Source organism: Podarcis muralis, chromosome 1 (assembly GCF_964188315.1).
Source record: "Podarcis muralis chromosome 1, rPodMur119.hap1.1, whole genome shotgun sequence".
Lineage (NCBI taxonomy): Eukaryota > Metazoa > Chordata > Lepidosauria > Squamata > Lacertidae > Podarcis > Podarcis muralis.
This window is the reverse complement of record NC_135655.1, coordinates 98001819-98021223: the sequence shown is the minus strand read 5'-3', so window position 1 is coordinate 98021223 and position 19405 is coordinate 98001819. Positions and strand designations below refer to the sequence as shown.

General features: G+C 38.6%; 1 protein-coding gene across 6 annotated transcripts in view; it reads left to right on the top strand.

The window, feature by feature from the left end:
- Positions 1 to 19405, top strand: part of LRP1B (LDL receptor related protein 1B) — a 754317-nt gene that overhangs the window by 621047 nt on the left and 113865 nt on the right. For all 6 annotated transcript variants that reach the window (XM_028745157.2, XM_028745183.2, XM_028745175.2 and 3 more), the window contains 8 exons: positions 4348 to 4488; positions 7637 to 7762; positions 9310 to 9441; positions 10147 to 10281; positions 12391 to 12520; positions 13266 to 13392; positions 13538 to 13689; positions 13993 to 14117. In XM_028745157.2, coding sequence (XP_028600990.2) covers positions 4348 to 4488; positions 7637 to 7762; positions 9310 to 9441; positions 10147 to 10281; positions 12391 to 12520; positions 13266 to 13392; positions 13538 to 13689; positions 13993 to 14117 — 1068 coding nt within the window. The remainder of the gene's footprint in view (positions 1 to 4347; positions 4489 to 7636; positions 7763 to 9309; positions 9442 to 10146; positions 10282 to 12390; positions 12521 to 13265; positions 13393 to 13537; positions 13690 to 13992; positions 14118 to 19405) is intronic.

Here is a 19405-nt window from a genome sequence, read left to right as displayed (position 1 = left end):
GGGTGAGGATGTGTGTTTTGTGTGAGAGCCTGGAGAAAGGAGGCTGAGTATTATAGGTTGTTGGGCTATTGAGTTGTAAATTAATTAAAAGCAAGCAGCTCAGTGGAATTAGGGAACTGTTTAGACTTTGTTGTTCTCTGTGGAAAGCTGACCTAAGGCATTCTATGATGAAACAGGACTCTATCCCCTTGGGGACATTAGCTATCACTAGGTAGACCCAGGTGAAGGCACTGACCTGATGTTCTGAGAGCATATTTTTGCAATGTTAATTAGTGATAAGGGCTTATTGGCTGTCAGGCAATTCAGCGAACAATAAAGAAAGGAGCTGGTCTTCTAATAGCTAGGACTTGTGCTGACAAATGACTTTGCTATTTGTTATTAATGACATGTGTTTGTTGCCTCATTACACAACACTTAAGCAGATGTATCAAGGGGCAGCATCTTAATAAGACCTTTTGGTGTTGTTTAGTTGTGTCCGACTCTTTGTGACCTCCTGGACCAGAGCACACCAGGCACTCCTGTCTTCCACTGCCTCCCGCAGTTTGGTCAAAATTAAGACCTTAGGAGACCCAACTGCTTCCTCTTCAGGAAGCCTGCCATTTTGTACCTTTGGCCAGCATAGGGAGGCCTGCCCCACCCCCTACAGACTGATGGGTTGAGAGCCCACATTGGCTCAATCTGCCAGGGGAGCGGGGCTATAACGAGACCTGGGCTGACGAGGTCTCCCTTTTTGGGGGAATGGCTTTGGAGGGAGGCAAGGGAAAGGGCCGCCCCCATAACATCATATTCCCTGGGGATGGCCTTGCCCTAATTGTTTAAAATGTTTAAAGTTGTTTTAACTGCTTTTTAATGTTTGTGTGTTTTAAATTTTTGGGGGGGTTGCCTTTAATTAAGGGGAGGTAAGATGTGCCTTGGAAGAGGGGAGCTGGGGAGAGCAGTGGAGGACTCCACTTGCAATGGTTCTGAGCAATGGGAGGTATGGAGTGGGGAGGCCTTGTAAGGGGCACACGGCCAACCAGATGCCTGTGTGAAACCCACAAGCAGGACCTGAGCACAAGAACACCCTCCCCTCCTGTGGTTTACAGCGAGTGATATTCAGAAGCATATTGCCTCTGACCGTGGCAGCACAGCATAGTTATGGTACTAAAGGTAAAGGGACCCCTGACCATTAGGTCCAGTCGTGACCGACGCTGGGGTTGCAGCGCTCATCTTGCTTTATTGGCCAAGGGAGCCGGCGTACAGCTTCCGGGTCATGTGGCCAGCATAACTAAGCCGTTTCTGGCGAACCAGAGCAGCGTACGGAAATGCCGTTTACTTTCCCGCCAGAGAGGTACCTATTTATCTACTTGCACTTTGACATGCTTTAGAACTGCTAGGTTGGCAGGAGCAGGGACCGAGCAACGGGAGCTCATCCCATCATGGGGATTCGAACCGCCGACCTTCCGATCGGCAAGTCCTAGGCTTTGTGGTTTAACCCACAGCGCCACCCATGTCCCTTCAATTATGGTACTAGCTACCAATAAAATTATCTTCTGAGAATTTGTCTAATCCTTTCTTAGAAACCCATCTAAATTAGTGGCTGTCGCTCCCTGCTATGAGTTTAGCTATGTTCTGCGTGCTGAAGAACTGGATCTTTCAACATGCAGCTTCACACGAGTTCTAGTGTCATGAGAGAGGGAGGAGGGAAAAAAAATCATGTATCCACTTTCTCCATGCCATGCATCATTTTATAAACTTCTGTCACGTCACCTCTTACCTTTCCTCTAAACCAAAAAGCCATTCATGCTGAAATCTTTCCTCACAGGAGAATTGTTCCATCCCCTTGATTGTTTACATTGCCCATTTCAGAATCTTTTCCAACTCAAGAATATCCTTTTTTATATGCGACGACCAGAACTGTGCACATTATTCCAAATGCAGTTGCACCATAGATTTGTATAATTGCATGATGATAGAGGTATTTTTATTTTCAGTTCCTTTACTAATGATCCCAAGTATGGAATTTGCCTTTTTCACAGCTGTCAGTTGATTATTATTCATATTTAGAATTCCTGTGTGAACCCTTCAATAACATACTGATGATCCTGTGTTTTCTGATTGAAAATAATGAGCTTTTTTCAGCAAGAGAAAATATTAATTCAATTTACCTATTTTATTAATGTTTATTTAATGTATGCATTATTTAATTACATCCCACTTTTTGACCATATGATCTCTAAGGCAATATATAACAATCAATTAATTTTAAAAAAATATCTTAGACAAGTACATAAAACAGAACATATATAACTTATACAAAGCAGACCACAGTAAGAGAACAATGGGTTTTATCCAACAAAGTCATCTCATTAGTGCAAGAACTTTTTTCCAGGAAGTATTTGCTTAAATACTTAAATACTTAACATGACAATCTCCCAAATGAACAGACAGGTAAAAATATGCGACCCCATACAAGATGTCCATATGAGACAGACATATTTCCCCATACATGTAAATTATGCAACAATACCTACAAGTATTGACCTACGGTCAATCCAGGATAGCAAAATCCACTTCCTTCACATGTGTGTTCTGGGCCCTTTCTTATTCTCCTAGGCTTTTAAAAAGCCTTTTAGGCTTTTTAATAAGAACTAAGAAATTAGTCCTAAACCTGTGATCCTGTGCACATTTACCAGGGAACTCAATTATTCTTACTTAAAGGGTATGTATGTATAAGTATGTGCTGTAAAGGACTTTTACACTGTGGTTTTGGGGGGTGTTTTTGTTTAAAAAAATACTGCTTTTAACTGCATTTGGTTGCATTTTTGTATTGATAGAGTTTTATCATTTTATTTGTAAACTGCCCGGAAACCTGATCTTGAAGAGTGTGGTAGAAATTATTTAGTAAGATAAATAAATACATGGTGAGAAAGTAGGTGCCTGAGTCATAGTTTTGGTGGTGAACTTATTTGATTATCTGGCATTTGCCTTAATAAAGAGTTCCCCTTTCAAAAAACGAAAAAAACAACAGCAGTAGACGTGTCCTCTAAAGCCTCTGCTCCTTCTTGCTTTTCCCCTTACCAGCCATTTTACAAGCACAAGTTGCCATAGGTTCCTGGGACTGGTCTCATAACTGCCAGGAAATAGTTCTGGAGCCATTGATAGTGCTGGCCTGCTCTGTGTTTTTAAAAGGCAACTTGCATGGTGATTCTTTATAATGTACCAGCTTTTGAGCCGCACTTGTCCAGTTACAATGATTTTCAACAGAGGATGGGACTATTTATTTATTTTAAGTTTAATTTTTATTGAGTATAGATTGTACATATACATATATTCTTGAGGAATGACAAAATAATTCCTTAAATTAATACATTATACATATACCCATACAAATCTTTTCCCACCCGTGACTTCCTACCACCTCACTGCGGCTTTCCTTTTGCAATTTTTCCCCCTTACTGTGTTATTTGTTCTTCATTTTGTTTTAAGTCTCCCAATTCTTTGTCTTTCAATAATACTCTTTACAAGATTTGGTCAAAACATAACCAGGATATAGTTTGAAAACAATGCGGTTTTTTCATGTAATCTCTTACACACAGCCAATCTTTTTGGGCATTTTGGGGCTTTTTGAGTGGGTTGGCTATATTTTAGTGCTGGAGCTAGGGGATGAACCTCCACTTGTGCTGAGAGCCTGGTACCCAGTGTCATAATATAATGCCTTTCTGCTAGACATAATATACTAATTTGGTCCCTTAGAGTTCCTGGAATAGTTTTGATTGTGAACAAAAAACCATCAAAACTGTTTCCGGAACTCTAAGGTATGGTATTTTGCTTCGTATTTCTAACTGTGGTGCTGCTCACACAGCATCATGCATTGCACTTAATTAAACAGTATTATGTTATATTTGTTATTTCTCTTAATTATTATTAATAGGGTGACAGAGAATTGTAAAAAAAAAAAAAGAGGCTTTAGGTATTTGACAAATCTTTGCCATTTTTAGCACTGTAACGTTATAGAACTGTCATTGTTCATGGGTCTTACTTTAATACATTGGATGGGTGGTATTGTTTTTTGCTATTCGGCTATGTATTTTGTGGGGTTCTTGGTGTGTTTATGTTGTAAACTGCTTTGTGATCTTCGGATGAAGGGTGGTATATCAAATAAATAAATCCAACCACCCACATGATATTATTTATTGTTCATTAAAAATGTTTGGGTGCAGAGAGGCATTTTTAAAATAAAATAATAAGTTAAAAACATTTTACCTCATAAATAACTAAGACATCATATGGAAATCTATTTTTATATGAAAGTTGTTATATTAGTAAAGAAGTGTTTTTCCTTAATGATAAACATTATCTTTACAGATCGGAAGTTATGGTGGGCAGACCAAAACTTAGGCCAGCTGGGCACCTGCAATAAGAAAGATGGAAGAAATCCCACAGTTCTGCGGAACAAAACTGCAGGAGTTGTACATATGAAGGTGTATGATAAAGCAGCACAACAAGGTAAGCTGTATTTTCTATGATTATGATCAGTTGAATGGTTTGCTCCAGTGATCCGTGAGCAGAACTCCACTCTTCTCTCACAAATAGAATCAAAGAAGTTATTTTCACCAGTTATTCTTTCCTGCTATTCTTTCCTTGTGTCCCCTGAATTTTTTTCTCCAAAGGGTTCAGAAGCCCTCTGGAGCAGCCTAAGAGGTGGGGCAGAGAGTGCAGGAGAATCAATAAATACTGTGTCTCCTCTTCACTGAATCGAATCCCCATTCATTGAATGGCAGAAGTACTTTCATTGAAGGAAACTCACCTTAGGGCATCTGCTCTTGATGATAGATCAGTTGTATTAGTACCAAATAAATGGAATATAACTATTTCCATACTAGTATTTGTAACTCCTTTAATGAAAAGGAGGAGACACCACACATTGCTTGGTTTTAATAAAGGCAACATCATAACTTTACATCAACTTTGGATTTAATAAAAGCAAACACTTCATTTAGCATCAGTTATCTGCAGATTCTGCAGTTAGTTTTTTGGGGGGATGGGTGAATCAGAAAGGCCTCAATAAGAACTCCTGTCTGTTCTTCATTGAGCCTGTTGCCCTTGAATGGAAGGTCTAAAGGACCCCAACTCCTTTATTTTGTAGTGAAGTCTAACGATGCTCCTCTTTTTTTCCATTTTACAAACATTGTAACTGCGACTTTGCCTAATTCACCAGCTGGATTTCATGTACTACAAGCAGTTCCTTCCAGCTCTAAAATTTTATAATTCTGGTTCCCGGTACCTGTCTGCCTTAATGGAGGTAGCCCCCACAAGACCGTGGGGATAGAAGGCGAAGGAAAAAAGAATGGTAGAGGGTCGATCATTCTTGGAAATTCCTCTCAGGGAAGGGAGGAACAGGCTTCACTTACAGTTCTCGCTCTGGCATGGAATGAGGGTGGCAGGAAGGCTCTGAGTGCAAAAAGCACTTTGCCTGGCGAAACCCTCCTATGCCGCCATTAAGAAGCAGAAGTTCTCCTGTTAAATTGGATTTCTAACTGGCTTTAAAGTCAGGCACACTCCAAGAGAAGCTGTTGTCATCAGAACTGTGGAATTACCCAGCTGCATTGATCTGAGGTTTGGAACTGAGAAAATATTTTATTTGGTGTGGGCGGTGGATGGCAAAGAGGAGAGCCTCCGGTTTCCTGTTTACTTTGAGTTTCTTTATGAATGATTCGGCAACCCTCTCCAGATGCAAAATCTTAAAGATACAAAATGAAGTTGGTCTGCAGTATGGAATAAAGCCTGGGATGCTGGGAAAGATGGAGGGCACAAGGAGAAGGGGATGACAGAGACGAGATGGTTGGATAGTGTTCTCGAAGCTACCAACATGAGTTTGACCAAACTGCTGGAGGCAGTGGAAGACAGAAGTGCCTGGCGTGCTCTGGTCCATGGGGTCACGAAGAGTCGGACACGACTAAACGACTAAACAACAACAAATGGAATAAAGCCTGTGATTAAAACAACAGTTATCTGCATGTGGTTTAAAGAAATAGAAGGAGAAGAGAGCTCTACGGCTGGAATGGATTATCTTGGGAAATTAGAGCAGATACCACCTCTACCACCCTTAAAAACAACAGAGAAGAGATATAACTCAAGTGGACTTTGGCCAAAATGCAGTCATAAAGATTTGGGGCAGCAGACGAGGGAGGCATGGAGACGCTGATGGTGATTAATTAAAATGAAGTACTGCAAGATGTCCTGTGGTGCAAGTTGGATCCCTCTTTCTCAGGCTGTGGAAACTTCAACACTCTTGACTGAGTAGCGAGAAAGAGTGGACTGTTGGAGTATGTTGTTGTCCAGAAACATTGAGCAAGATGAGAGCACGATGGGAGGGAGCTAATGAGATATTCTGAGAATTCTCCAAGATTATAGCCCCACCCCAGCTACGCTGAGAGACAACAGCGTAGGAAGGAATTTCAAGAATGGGACAGCGAACAAAGGCCAAGGACTTTATAACTGGTTATATTCAGACAGAGAAAAGGAAAATAATTAGAGCACCTCTTTTGAAATCCTATGAAAAGTTAGATAATGTAATAACTCAAACAGTATTCACTTAAAATGCAGCTGTTACCTTAATGATTAATATACCAACTGAAATGTAATTAGAAGTTAAGGAAAAAAATGAAACACAGCAATATAAGAACTGTACAAAAAACATTGATCAAGGAGCACGGGAAACCACTTTGATTAAATTGTATAAATATAGAATTAATTGGAACTATTTTGATATTAATTGTTATCTGCATAATTGGCAAAAATGTGGTAATATTGGGTAATTATTGGCCGCTCACCCACTCTGGCGCAGTTGGCCCCAGAGTGTCAAGGGAATGGGGCTTAAGTGTACTCTGCCCTGGGTGGCAGCTTTCATTACTAGAATACAAACTTCTTGACTTATAATTAGAGTTCAAGGGAGGGGAATGCCAAATAGTTTGGAAAGCGGCCATGTGGTTAAAATATTTTATTAGAGAAGGTTTTGATAACTTTTCTCTGTAAAATATTGAAAACCTCATGGTTTGAAGACTTTAAAAGTACATAAATTTGAAATACAATTATGATTGACTGAAAACAGAAAACTTGCATTTCATAATTAAATGAATTTGATGATTATTTTGCCACTGCAATATTTTCCAAAAAAATATAATCCTACTTTTTAATTGAAATACTATATAAATATGATTTAAATTCATGTCAGCATTACATTACTAAAAGCATAGCCCTACTTGTCTACTTCGAAGCGCGTTCCTCTGGTCCCCCGATTGCCAGTGCTGGAGGCCCAATCTGGGTCAAGATCCTAGAGTGGTGCATAAGGTGCTTTAATTGCTCCACACTGATACAATAAAATGTTTTTGCAATGCAAACTGTAGGTGTGGGTAGCCAACCCAGATTGGAACTCCAGTGGGGGCTAATGGTTAAAGTGTCCCCTGCCCTGAATTTTAGGGCACCCATCTCAATCAAAGCTTTTACTCTGGTATTGTGGAACAGAACCTATACTCAAGGGCAGAATTAGGCAATTAAGGTCACATGTAGTTTAGCCTTTACGTATTTGTATTCCACACATAATTGTTACATTGTTTTCTATTTCATCCCCCTCCCCAACTCCATTGTGTTATAGGTAGCAATTCATGTCAACACAATAATGGAGGATGTTCCCAACTTTGCTTACCAACCTCAGAATCAACCCGGACATGCTTGTGTACTGTAGGCTATAACCTTCGGAAAAACCGTATGTCATGTCAAGGTACAGCTTCACTATTACCAAAATAAAATAAAATAAAATAATAATGCATACTAAAGGAAATAAATAAATAAAAACCACCGGAGTAATTTCCTACTGCTTCATAGTTGGGAAATAAAATGACTCTGGATCCTTCCGAGTGTAATTTTGGTATGTTATTGCTATTACAGGTTTTCCTATACTAACTTTATAGAATTTACAAAATTAACTAATACGGGGATTTGTTGTAATTCCAGTCTCTGCATTTTGATGTTAATAACAGAAAGCTAGTTCTTGCAGTTTCAGAATTAGTGATTCTGGAGCCTTCTGACATGTTGCTTCTAACAAACATATGGAAATATGCAAAAGGCCCAAAGAAATTGTAACAGTTGATTTCACTCTCTCTTTGTGCGTTTTCAAACTTTTCCATCAGCAGTATATCAGTGTGTTAGTAAGTTGTACACATGCCCTGAAATAATTGCTTGAAACAGCACTTTTAAATTATGTTCTTGGGAACACTAGGTTTCCGTGGAAGCTTATTAGGGGGTTCTTTATAAGGAAGGACATGGTTTCTTGAAAGACAGCTTGTCTGCTATTATTGATGTTCCTCTTTAATGTTTGATTCATTCTCGGTTCACATAATCCTCTACAAGGCAAGAAAGTTAATGTGGGAAATGTTCTCTGAGTTTAGAAAGTTTGAAAACCATTGGCTCAAAGTAATCAATATTTGCAGACGTTTCACAGGGCAAACCATACAAACCATCAAATGTTCCAGGAGTTTCCTTGAAAATCAAGCTTTTATTTTAGTTTATTTTTTAAAAAAGAAACCATATATCCTTTTAATATTTGCAGATATAAGAGGAAACGTGAAGGCAATATTCTGCCCAAGTGCTTAGTAAGAGTAAAATTCCTCCCACCTTGCCGTTTTCTGTTTAAAGCCACGTGGAAATGGCCTCTCAAAATGGGGAAAATTTCAGCCACCGCAGGGATTTCTTTGGGGGGGTGTGTGTGTGGAAATTAACATTTTAGAAATGTTGTTTTAAAAAAGGTGTGGTTTTTTTGTTTTGTTTTTGGCCCAGCTTTGATTTTGTCCAATGAATGCAAAGGGACTGGAGTAATTAAATTATAGTGCTATTTAGAAGTAGCTCACCAGCTGGGGTGTAGCCCCTATGCTAGGTTCCCAGCAAGTCAGTCACTTATCATGAGGGAGAAGGGAAGGGTTGAGGGGCCAGGGTGGTGGTCACGGTGCAAATGAACTGGGAGAAGCACCAGATTGGCTCCAAAGGAAACCATTTGCCTCAGACTTATTCCTAGGTAAATGGATATAGAACTGTAGCATTAGGTGCTTATTTTTTCATACAACTTTTTTGTATGAACTTTTGTGTTCCATTTATATGTTCTACCATTAATTAGATAAGATCCCCAAAACAGCTATTAGGCTATTAATGAGATTTGATGTTGATTCCTCTTTCCCTTCCAATGTCCCTTGAAGTCCCCATCATCCACCTCGGTCGCTGATATTCATAATGGTGTTAATCTTTACTGTTTCTGTACATGTGTGTTTTCTTTAGGCATAGAATCATTCCTGATGTATTCTGTTCATGAAGGAATCAGAGGAGTTCCTCTTGATCCAAATGATAAGACAGATGCATTAATGCCTATATCAGGAGCCTCATTTGCTGTGGGCATAGATTTTCATGCAGGTGAATACAAATATTTATCTTTATTTTACACATATTTTAACATCTTGAGCAGCTACAAAATATTGTCACCATAATCTTTTTGGGAAGCAACTTGTGAGTTCAAGGAGGGAGCAGAAGTCCTGAATCTTTGATGCAACTGACCATGAAACCTTTTATCAGAGTTGATCTATACTTGCCAACCTAGATTACATCCATACTAACTAAACATTTGAAAGATGAATGCTTATGTTACTGTTAGAAGGGACAAGTGGAAGGCAAGTGTGTATAAAAACTTAATACAGCAGTGGCTCATGGGAGTGGGGGTGGAGGTGTGTCATTTCTGTGGGTGTAATGCCACCAACCCAGTGCCCCCAATCCCAATGAGGGCAACACCGCCTGGAGGACCAAACTTATACAACATCATATCTGTCCTGTGTATTCACACTTCTGTCAATAAGATGGCTCATGAAGTACACTGCTTATGTGTACCAACATTCCCCCCTAGTCTTGCAGAGTTACATAAATCACAGCAGCTATGTACACATCCCGAAGATGGAGGCACTGTTTCTCATCAATGGCATCTCCATGCACTTGAGGTGCTAAGAAGAGGCCGCCATTAGAATGAGCCCGTCCCACAAGTTATTGTTTTAAGTTGATTAATGGCATTTATTACAGATTTAATGTTGTGTTTTTGATAATTGCTAATTTTTAATATTTCTTTCATAGGAAATGATACAATCTATTGGACAGACATGGGGTTCAACAAAATAAGCAGAGCTAGAAGGGATCAGACTTGGAAGGAAGACATCATTACAAATGGTTTGGGAAGAGTAGAAGGCATTGCAGTGGATTGGATAGCGGGTAACACCAGTTCTTCATTTTTAATTCTTTATTTAGGTTCATTTAGGTTTTGCTTGACTTTTCTGTTTTTTATTACCTTTCATATGAAAAACATCACTCTCATTTCACATCCGCCCCCCAGGAACAATAAATAGAATAGTACTGTGGCAATTTATATATATGAAACAAATGATTGTAAAAGTAGATTAATAAGATTGCACAAGAGAAGAGCAAGAGCATGTTTGCACTTTGTCATTATCAATTATCTGTCATCTGGTATTATCATGTTATTTAAATGGATGGCTAAGCACAATCTTGGTTGATGAGACTGTACAAAGCAGCATGGCCACCACTGACCTCACAGCCCTGCTATGTTTGGTGGCCTTGGCAGAAAGTGGATGGGAGGTAGTTTGCTGCGGCAGCCTATAGCTCATGAAGCAGTTGAGCCCATATTTGACTTGATGCTGCGTGTGATAGCAGTGAAACCATTTCAAGAACCAACAGCTCCTGGACCAGCTTAGAACCTCCCATTCCCTGCCACATTGCTGTTGGTGGGGATCCTACTGCCCACCCAGAAAAGTGCTACACTGATCACTCCACTGTCGTTGGCTGACCGAAGGCTGGCTTAGGTAGCAGAGCTCAGTAGAGGTGCACTTCCATCCAATCCACACACATTGACAGTTTGGATTGTTCTCCCACAGCAATTGGTTATTGATATGATGATGATGATTTTGCATTTATCTATGTCTTCAAGTACTGAATTGGTGCCCCCCTCCCTGAATTTAATAGTCTGTGGCTATCATGTCTTTTTCTTTTCTCCCAACATTAAATCCTAACCATTATGATTTGTTCATATTAACCTTATGACCAGATAATAATGCAAATTCTGAGTGTATTTTTATCCCATTCTCAAACCTCTCTGCTGGGTCAAGCAAAGTTCATTTGCAATCATCCGCATATAGTCTTACCCTGCACTTTTAAAAAATGTTAACCCCTTTTAGTTTTGAACATAGATAAACTCTGTGAAATACTTGATTGATAAAGCCAGTGCTTTTCCCCCTTAAAAAATGTTTAGGGGGTACTTTCATTTTCCTACTCATATTGAAATACTGCCCCTCAATGAGGCCAAACTTAAGATTCACAATATATTTAGGGGTGTGCATACCCCTGTGTCCCCCCCAGAAAAAAGCACGTGATAAAGTAAATACTAACAGAGATAGGGAAGCTCTGATACATCCTCTATAAAGATGGAGAGTATCAGAACCCATCCATTGATACTGTAGCAAATGCCAGGGAGGTTGGATAGATCTATTTAATCCATTTGATAAATTTCTCTCCAAAGCTAAATTTAACGTATGATATAAATAACTCCATTCAATGCTATCAAATGCTTTTTAAAACAACAATGATACTAGTCATGATTTCAAATCATGTTTACTTTGTAACCAAGGGGAAAATAGTAGGTTAGCTATGCTTGCATCTTTCAGTTTCCTTTTCAATATTCAGTGGGATGGATGCAAGCATAGGGCTGGAAGGACTCAGGGTCCCTTCCAACTCTACATTTCCATTAATCTATGACTCCTTCCACTCATGGAAAAGGCATCAGTCCAATGAAAGTGGGGTAAGAGACCCATAATATTCCTTCCCCCTGCAGCCTCGAACACTACCTTCCATGTTGTTCTAGAGAGTGCTCAATCCTCCAGACCAGCTTTTCAGGGGACAAAGCGGGCTGCTGGAGGAGCGATGAGTCTGTGAAAATCACCTACTCCGCTCATGGGGAGTCTAGATCTAGCCACATTATTTTTGTTTGTTTTTATTCTGGATGTATTTGTTTTATTAACTCAGTAAGAACCTCTGATGTACTCTGTTTAGGGGGGGGGGGTAGATTGTTGTTCCTTGTGGCCTTTCCCTGAAGATTTATTTTAAACATCCTCTTAGCATTGTTAGGTATGAATTTGTAACAAGTATACTATAGTACCATTTGACCATTACAAATACGATATAACTGTTGATTTTGTTTATTAATAAGTAATAAGTCAGGCATAAAACTTCCATCAATAGCCATGTTAGTATAAGCATTCTTAAAGGCTTATATCACCATAACTGAATGGTGCTTCCCCCCCATTCCAGGTAATATATATTGGACAGATCATGGCTTCAACTATATTGAAGTTTCCAGGCTGAATGGATCTTTTCGATATGTAGTCATTTCTCAGGGTCTGGACCAGCCAAGGTCTATAGCTGTACACCCAGAAAAAGGGTAACTTGAAAATTTATATGCATGCATTTGAACCTTATTGAAATAGTGGTTAAGTATTCATGTTCCCAGTTTAACTCTCAATTTAGCCCTCAATTTCTTTTGCAATCTTATCAAAATGTAATTCTCTCAGCCTTAGTCTCCTATCAGTAATGGAGATGTTTCCCATGTGGAACAAAGGGCAGCTGTTCAAGAAGTACAAGCCAAAAGCTTACATAAGTATGTGGAACTAATTGTTTAACAATTTGGATTTGGGCCATAGTTCATAGTCCCCTTTGGGCCAGTGCTGGGAATCCAGTATGCGAACCTATGATGTGATGCCATTAAGGGGTGGGTACTAGCAAAAATTCTTAATAATTTTCATATCTCATGGAGCACATCTGTGTATACAGAAGTGTATGTGAACAAAGTAACATATTGCAAGTTAGCAAATTTAGCAAACAAAACCTTTAATTAAGAATATATATATTGTACACCTACCTCTTAATATACTAAGTTTATCATTCTTGCACAAGGTGCTTCTGTCTGATTTTTGCCAATTTTTACCTCCTATAGTAGCCCCTTATTCCCTATCCCACACCATTCATCCATTATACCCTCTGACTCTCAGAAACATAAGTGAGAGATGCAGTGAACAGGCAGTGATGAGAACTTTCCCAAACCTTCTAATGCTCATAGTACTCAACAACTTGCCCCGTGATCAATTTCAATAAACATAGATTTTATCCTATTTTTTCCCATGTTATAGATATTTATTCTGGACAGAATGGGGACAGGCACCCTGCATAGGCAAAGCACGTTTAGATGGATCAGAGAAGATGGTTCTTGTTGGCACTGGAATTACATGGCCTAATGGAATTTCTGTAGACCATGAGGTTGGTTTTGTGCCTTCTTCCAAATAGAGTCCATTTAATGCTATGCTATGCTAAAACATTTACACCACATAACATTCATTATTTTATTTTCCTAATAAAAGCTAGGATAAAAGTATTTGGAGCTTACCTTTCAATTGATCCATAGGAAAATAAATTATACTGGTGTGATGCTCGAATGGACAAGATAGAAAGAATCGACCTTGAGAGTGGAAGGAATCGGGAGATTGTGCTGTCAGGAAGCAATGTGGATATGTTTTCAGTCGCAGTCTTCGGGGCTTACATCTACTGGTCTGACAGGTAATTTATTTTTCCATAAGTATTTGAGTCTCAAAATGTTATTTCTGTGCCAGATGCTTCACCCTTGTAGGATTAGCCATTCTTTAGCAAGGTCACTGAAAGGATCTCACAAAGCTATGTAATTTCCAGAGAAAAGGCACTTTTCGATATTCAAAGCTAAACCATATCAACATCACAGTCAAAAGTATGCTTTTTCACCTTCTGCTAGGCCAGATGTCTCCTGCATTTTAATGACTTAATTTATTTTAATTAGTTGAGATTTGTGGATCAGATATTTCCTTTTTTTATTATTTTTTTTGACAGAGCTCATGCAAATGGGTCCATCAGACGAGGCCACAAAAATGATGCCACAGAGGCAGTATCCATGAGGACAGGTCTTGGAATAAACTTGAAGGAAGTGAAAGTCTTCAATAGAGGACGTGAGAAAGGTAAACTTTTGTTCAACACTTTAATGTTTGATTGTACCCTTCTTCCTCTATCATCCTTTTTTTTTTTTTTTTTTTGCATGAAAAACAAAATAACCACTGTATTTTTGGAATGGAATGTTTTCAGAAATTGCTAAATGGCAGTCATATATACAAGACTTAAGTATTTTATTGAAATATTAAATAAAACAATATTCTAAATGATGATCAAATAAGATAACCCCCTACCTAATAATTATAAATAAAGTTCAGGGAATGAAAAATAGGAGAAAGTAATTGTAAAGATCATACAATATTCAGGCCAATATCATTGAAAAAAACAATGTGAAATTAAAATGTATTAGATTTTACCACAGTATGTTTGAAACAAAGTTTAGAATTAAAGTGAGCCACATTTCTATGACATTGAGTCCCACCTTATTTTGGGCCTACTTGGTAAAATATAGTAAGTAGGTAAGTAAATAAATAAATAAATATAGAATATATAGGAAATTTCTAAAGGTTACATATTTTCAATACTTAATATGCATCCACCCAAAATGAAGTTTCTTGTATGATAGAAAGTAGAAAATGGACATTTTATAATCATATTCTATAGATAAGTTCTTTAGAACTTACGTAGCAACAAAAAAAATTGTTTTCTGCTTTTGTTTTCAAGTTTTATGAAAGAGTGGCATATAAATGTTTTTATAAATAAATAAATCATTCACCTCGGGCAACAAAATGTCTTAGGCCAGTCCTGACTGTCGTGATCAAGAAGGCATGACTTACATAAACTGATATCAGGATGCAAGGAGCACCCCATTTCCCATACTGAGTGATAAATTCAGCTTAGAACTAGAACTGAACTGAAAATGATCCTCCAAGTCCATCATAAACTTGGTGAATGCACTCAGGTTGAAACTAGTCTCACGCTAGTATTGGAAGCACTTGAAATTCTAGACAAGGAATCTCCAGTGAACAACAAACATTTCCACCTGCTTTGCTCTAGCCTCCAACCCTAGCAGCCTTCATAACGGAGGTGTTTCCAGAAGAAGAGACTTAATCTGTTATTATGGGGTGGTTGGTTTCACCTGTGCTGTCCCACCTCCAGCCTGAGGAACTTTCAGGACTAAGTTGCTGCCATGGGCATTATGTCTATGTGTCTTTAATGAACGGAATAGTGTCATGGATTAGTTGGATGCAGAGGAATGGTGGGAAGAGCCAGCTGGAGAACCACCAAGGGAAGAGGTCTGAAACCCCGGGGAGTGGTGGTGGGACAACAATGAGTGGTCAGAGGGAGAAGACTGGGAAGAGGAGATGTCAGAATCTAATGAGGTAAAAGGACTTTAGTAAGCTGGGGGAATCTATGGAAGAGAGAAGTTCAGAATCAGAGGCAGAAGCCTAAGCAGGGGAGGAGGGATGCCAAGAGGCAGAGATGAGTCAGGTAGGTGAAGAATCACAGGTGTCTCCCTCTCCTGCTATGACAAGCTCCCCTCCCTGCTAGCCTCACAGAGCCAGAAGAGGCATGAAACAGGGGGAGGAGAGGTTGACTTCACACAGGCACAGTATCTGATTGCTTGGAAAAGCCCTGGAAAGGAGGGAAGTTGTACAGCTGTGGGGAGGTAGGAACTTACAGTCTTGGCCACTGAGCTATGGGGCAAGACCTACTGGGGATGAGCTGCTGTGCTCATTAGGCTTGACTCTTGGCCAAATTGGTACAGACCACATTGTTGCTAATAAAGAGGTAATGCTTGCTACTGTCATAGAATGAAATATTATGTGTCATATGGCTGGAAAGTGTGTGTCTGAATTCAGCAGTGCTTAGTTTATTTTTTGGCTTTTAATATTGTTAATATTGGTTTTTAGATTACGAATGCTGTAGTACTTTATGAATCCTATAAAATAAACCAGTTTGCCCAGGACAAACTGGTTTATTGCCCAGAACATTTGAAGAAAATGCTGGAGGCTGCAGGGTAGAGGGAGAATTAATTTAAAAAAAATCATTTGCTCTTGTTCTCCATTAATGGATGCTTCCTGCTGGATCAAAAGTTCCTGCACTCATGTAAGAGCATCAATTGGATAAAACCCATTGTGATTACATTTTATTCTAATGTTACAAGAATATAGATGAACACAAATGTGAGGATTTTGTGTTGATTTCTCTATTAGGTCTGGTAACAGAGAACTATAATTGTGCATATATACACACACAATACACTTAAAATTTCAGGAATACAAAAGGTCTTGCTTGTCTTTGTTTACTCGTGGTAAGTATAGATGCAATGATTCAATATGCTGCCTCCACTTGAGATGTCACTTTTTTATATAACAATTAAAACTGTGTGGAATATTATACACATAAATAAAAGGATATTCTAAGACATCAATATCACAGTTTATTAAATAAGTTCCTGAATTTCCAGTGTAGATAGTTTTTTAAAAAATAACTAAGAACTTTGTATCTCCTTAAAGACTAACGTATTTATCACGGTATGAGCTTTCACGATCCTCAGCTCACATCCTAAAATAGTGCAATAAATCGGTTAGTCTTTAAATATGCCACACAATGCTTTGCTGTTGTTTTCTGCAACAAACTAATATGGCTAACACTCTAGAAGGTTTATTATATTTATTTTTAATTGCTTTGATAGATGGTTGATGCCCACTTCTGTTTATGTTACCTTCAGAAATAAAAATATTTGCGTGTTTGTGTGTTGTGCCTTAAAAATTATATCTCCCAGCTGAATTAGTAAGATTTAATGCCTGCTTCCTTCAAACAGGCTTTATGCTTCTTTTGAACAGTTTTATTCTGGTGAATGGTGCCTGTGTCTACAACTTGATTGCACTAGATGAAATAATAATGGGGGTAAGGGAGAATAATGAAGTAACATGCTAGAATTTTATGACTGACAGTTTGGAAAAAAAAATCATATCTGAATGATATTAATACACTTTTCAAATTTTACTAGGCGACAAATGCTTAATTTGTCTGGGGGGGAGGAGGGGTTGTCAGTGAGCCAGGAAGACAAAAGGGGGAAACAGGTGAAAATATTTTGAAATGTTTTCTATCTCATTTCAACTATTTTTTAAAAAATAAGTTTTATTAAGGTAGAAGTAATTAACACAGGCCTAAAGCTGTAATGCATTGGCATCATGATGACTGTTCAAGACGGGAGAAAGCACAGGCATAATTTCATTGTTCACAAAACACCTGTTTTATCCTTTAACAAGTACTGACCCTCTAATGTGACCTTCTAGCAGAGATGCCCGCATCTTCATTGTCAGCAAGATCCTAAATACTGATAGCATTAACTTCATTTTTAGATAGTGGGTCTTAATTGAATGCATGGTTTAAAGGGCATTTAAAATCAGTGAAGTGAAAAGTAGTTGAAGCCAAAAGTCAGGTTTTCATTTGCACAGAGTCCCATTAAGGTCACTCAGGGTGTGTAAAGTTGTTGTAAAGAAACTAAAAATATAACAGGAATGCCAGTATTTGTGCCCCTATGAGGTCAGTTGGTGCTGTTAACACAGTACTTTGACTTAGTTTCCACAGGCACACTCAGTGGTCTCTTGAGACAGATGGAGACCAACAACAGAAAGGCATTACAACAAGCAAAGATGATCCAAAATATGTAACACTTTTAAATATGTTTAAGTTTACTGATTAAGTTTACTGATTAAGTGGCATATACACCCTTCCACAGCAAATATTAACCTTTGTAGCCTACTAAAATATTAATGATTGTAAAATTATGTCTCCAAAATATTTGATATTATTTGCATGGTTGCATAAGTCTTTCCATCTAAAAGAAACAATGAAGTATTTCTAGGTTTCTTTACTATAATAAGTAGTATAAACTTCGTAAGTGACACCAGCGTAAGTTGAATATGCTATGCTAGGTAACTAGAAGCTCATGGCTTGTTTGTGGCATTTGTTGTGCTAACTGCAGAGATGGAGAGGAGACCACAGAAAGATCATTTTTTGAGATAGCATTTTAATTTGCAGACCACCATTACATGATTCACTGCACACTGGGTTTTCTGAAAGAGCAACTTCTTGGAGCTGCTATTCGGAAAAGGAAGGAATGATTCAGGCCAACTTACAAATGCTTTAAAGCTTCCATTTAAACCAATGGGGTTCAAAGTGCTTAACATGGCTGGATTCTGCCCAAAGGAAAAGGCCTTTCTGTGCATATACTGTACACATCCATAGACTTGCACATAGAGGCTCAATGGATTGTGTTCAATTATCTGCTTGCTTGGCAAGGAAAGATGTCTCATGCACTTAGATATATTGGGGACATGTCGTATAATCTACAAATACACTTCATTTGGTTGTAATGACCCTTTTGTACCTCCCTCGCTCCCCCATACTGCACAGGCATCTGACACTTAAGCAAACCCCAGGCATATCTTACCGCAAGGCCAAAAGTCATGGCCAGGGCTTTTGTTTCAGCCCCTCTCAGGCAGGTGCCATTGCCATTATAATAGAACAAAGGTGTTCATGGTGAGTTCTGCCACCTCTTTCCCTAGAAAAATAGCACTGGCCATGGCACTGGAACTAACCCATGTTTCACTGGGAGATGTTAATTCTAGAACAGTTGCAAAAGCTCCCAACAAGGAACAAGATATTATCAGGGTAAATATCATGGCAAGAGCTGTCAACTTTTGAACTGTTCTGTAGTTGGCCTTAACAGCTATTTGATTTGCAGCAATTTAGTAATGTGTACTTTTTGTGTCATGAAAAGCTTCACCTACTAATTTCTGCATATCAGTCTGCTGTGTTACAGAGGCAAGGAAAAGCCAGACAATTTTTATGGCCACATGGCAACAGATTATGGGATGTGAGATACTGAAACCAAAAATTAGTCTAGCGTTACCGGTGCTCAGCTGCTTTGTGTTGGTGGGAAAGGTTACATCAGCAGTGGGAAGCACCTCTTGAATTGTGCCTTTGGTTTCTCTCCCATTAGCAGTGCACCAAAATTACTGGAATGTGTTTACATGTAAACAAATGTCTCTATTGGAATGAACAATAATTGATAGACTTCTTTAAAACAGTGAACAGTCAAATGCACACAGAGACACATAAAATGTTAATAGTGAACATTAGTTCCTTAAATCATTTGAATCAGGATTGAATTTGTAATCAAATCATTTTGTTTTCATTACTATTTTTTTTTCTTTTTGTCTATGGAAGAATGCAGAAAAGCAAATATTTAAACATATAGGGTTAAGTATGCCTTCTGCAGACAGAAGGACTCATTCTGTTCATGGGAGATTTTAGATCCAACAAGGAATCACAGAGGGAA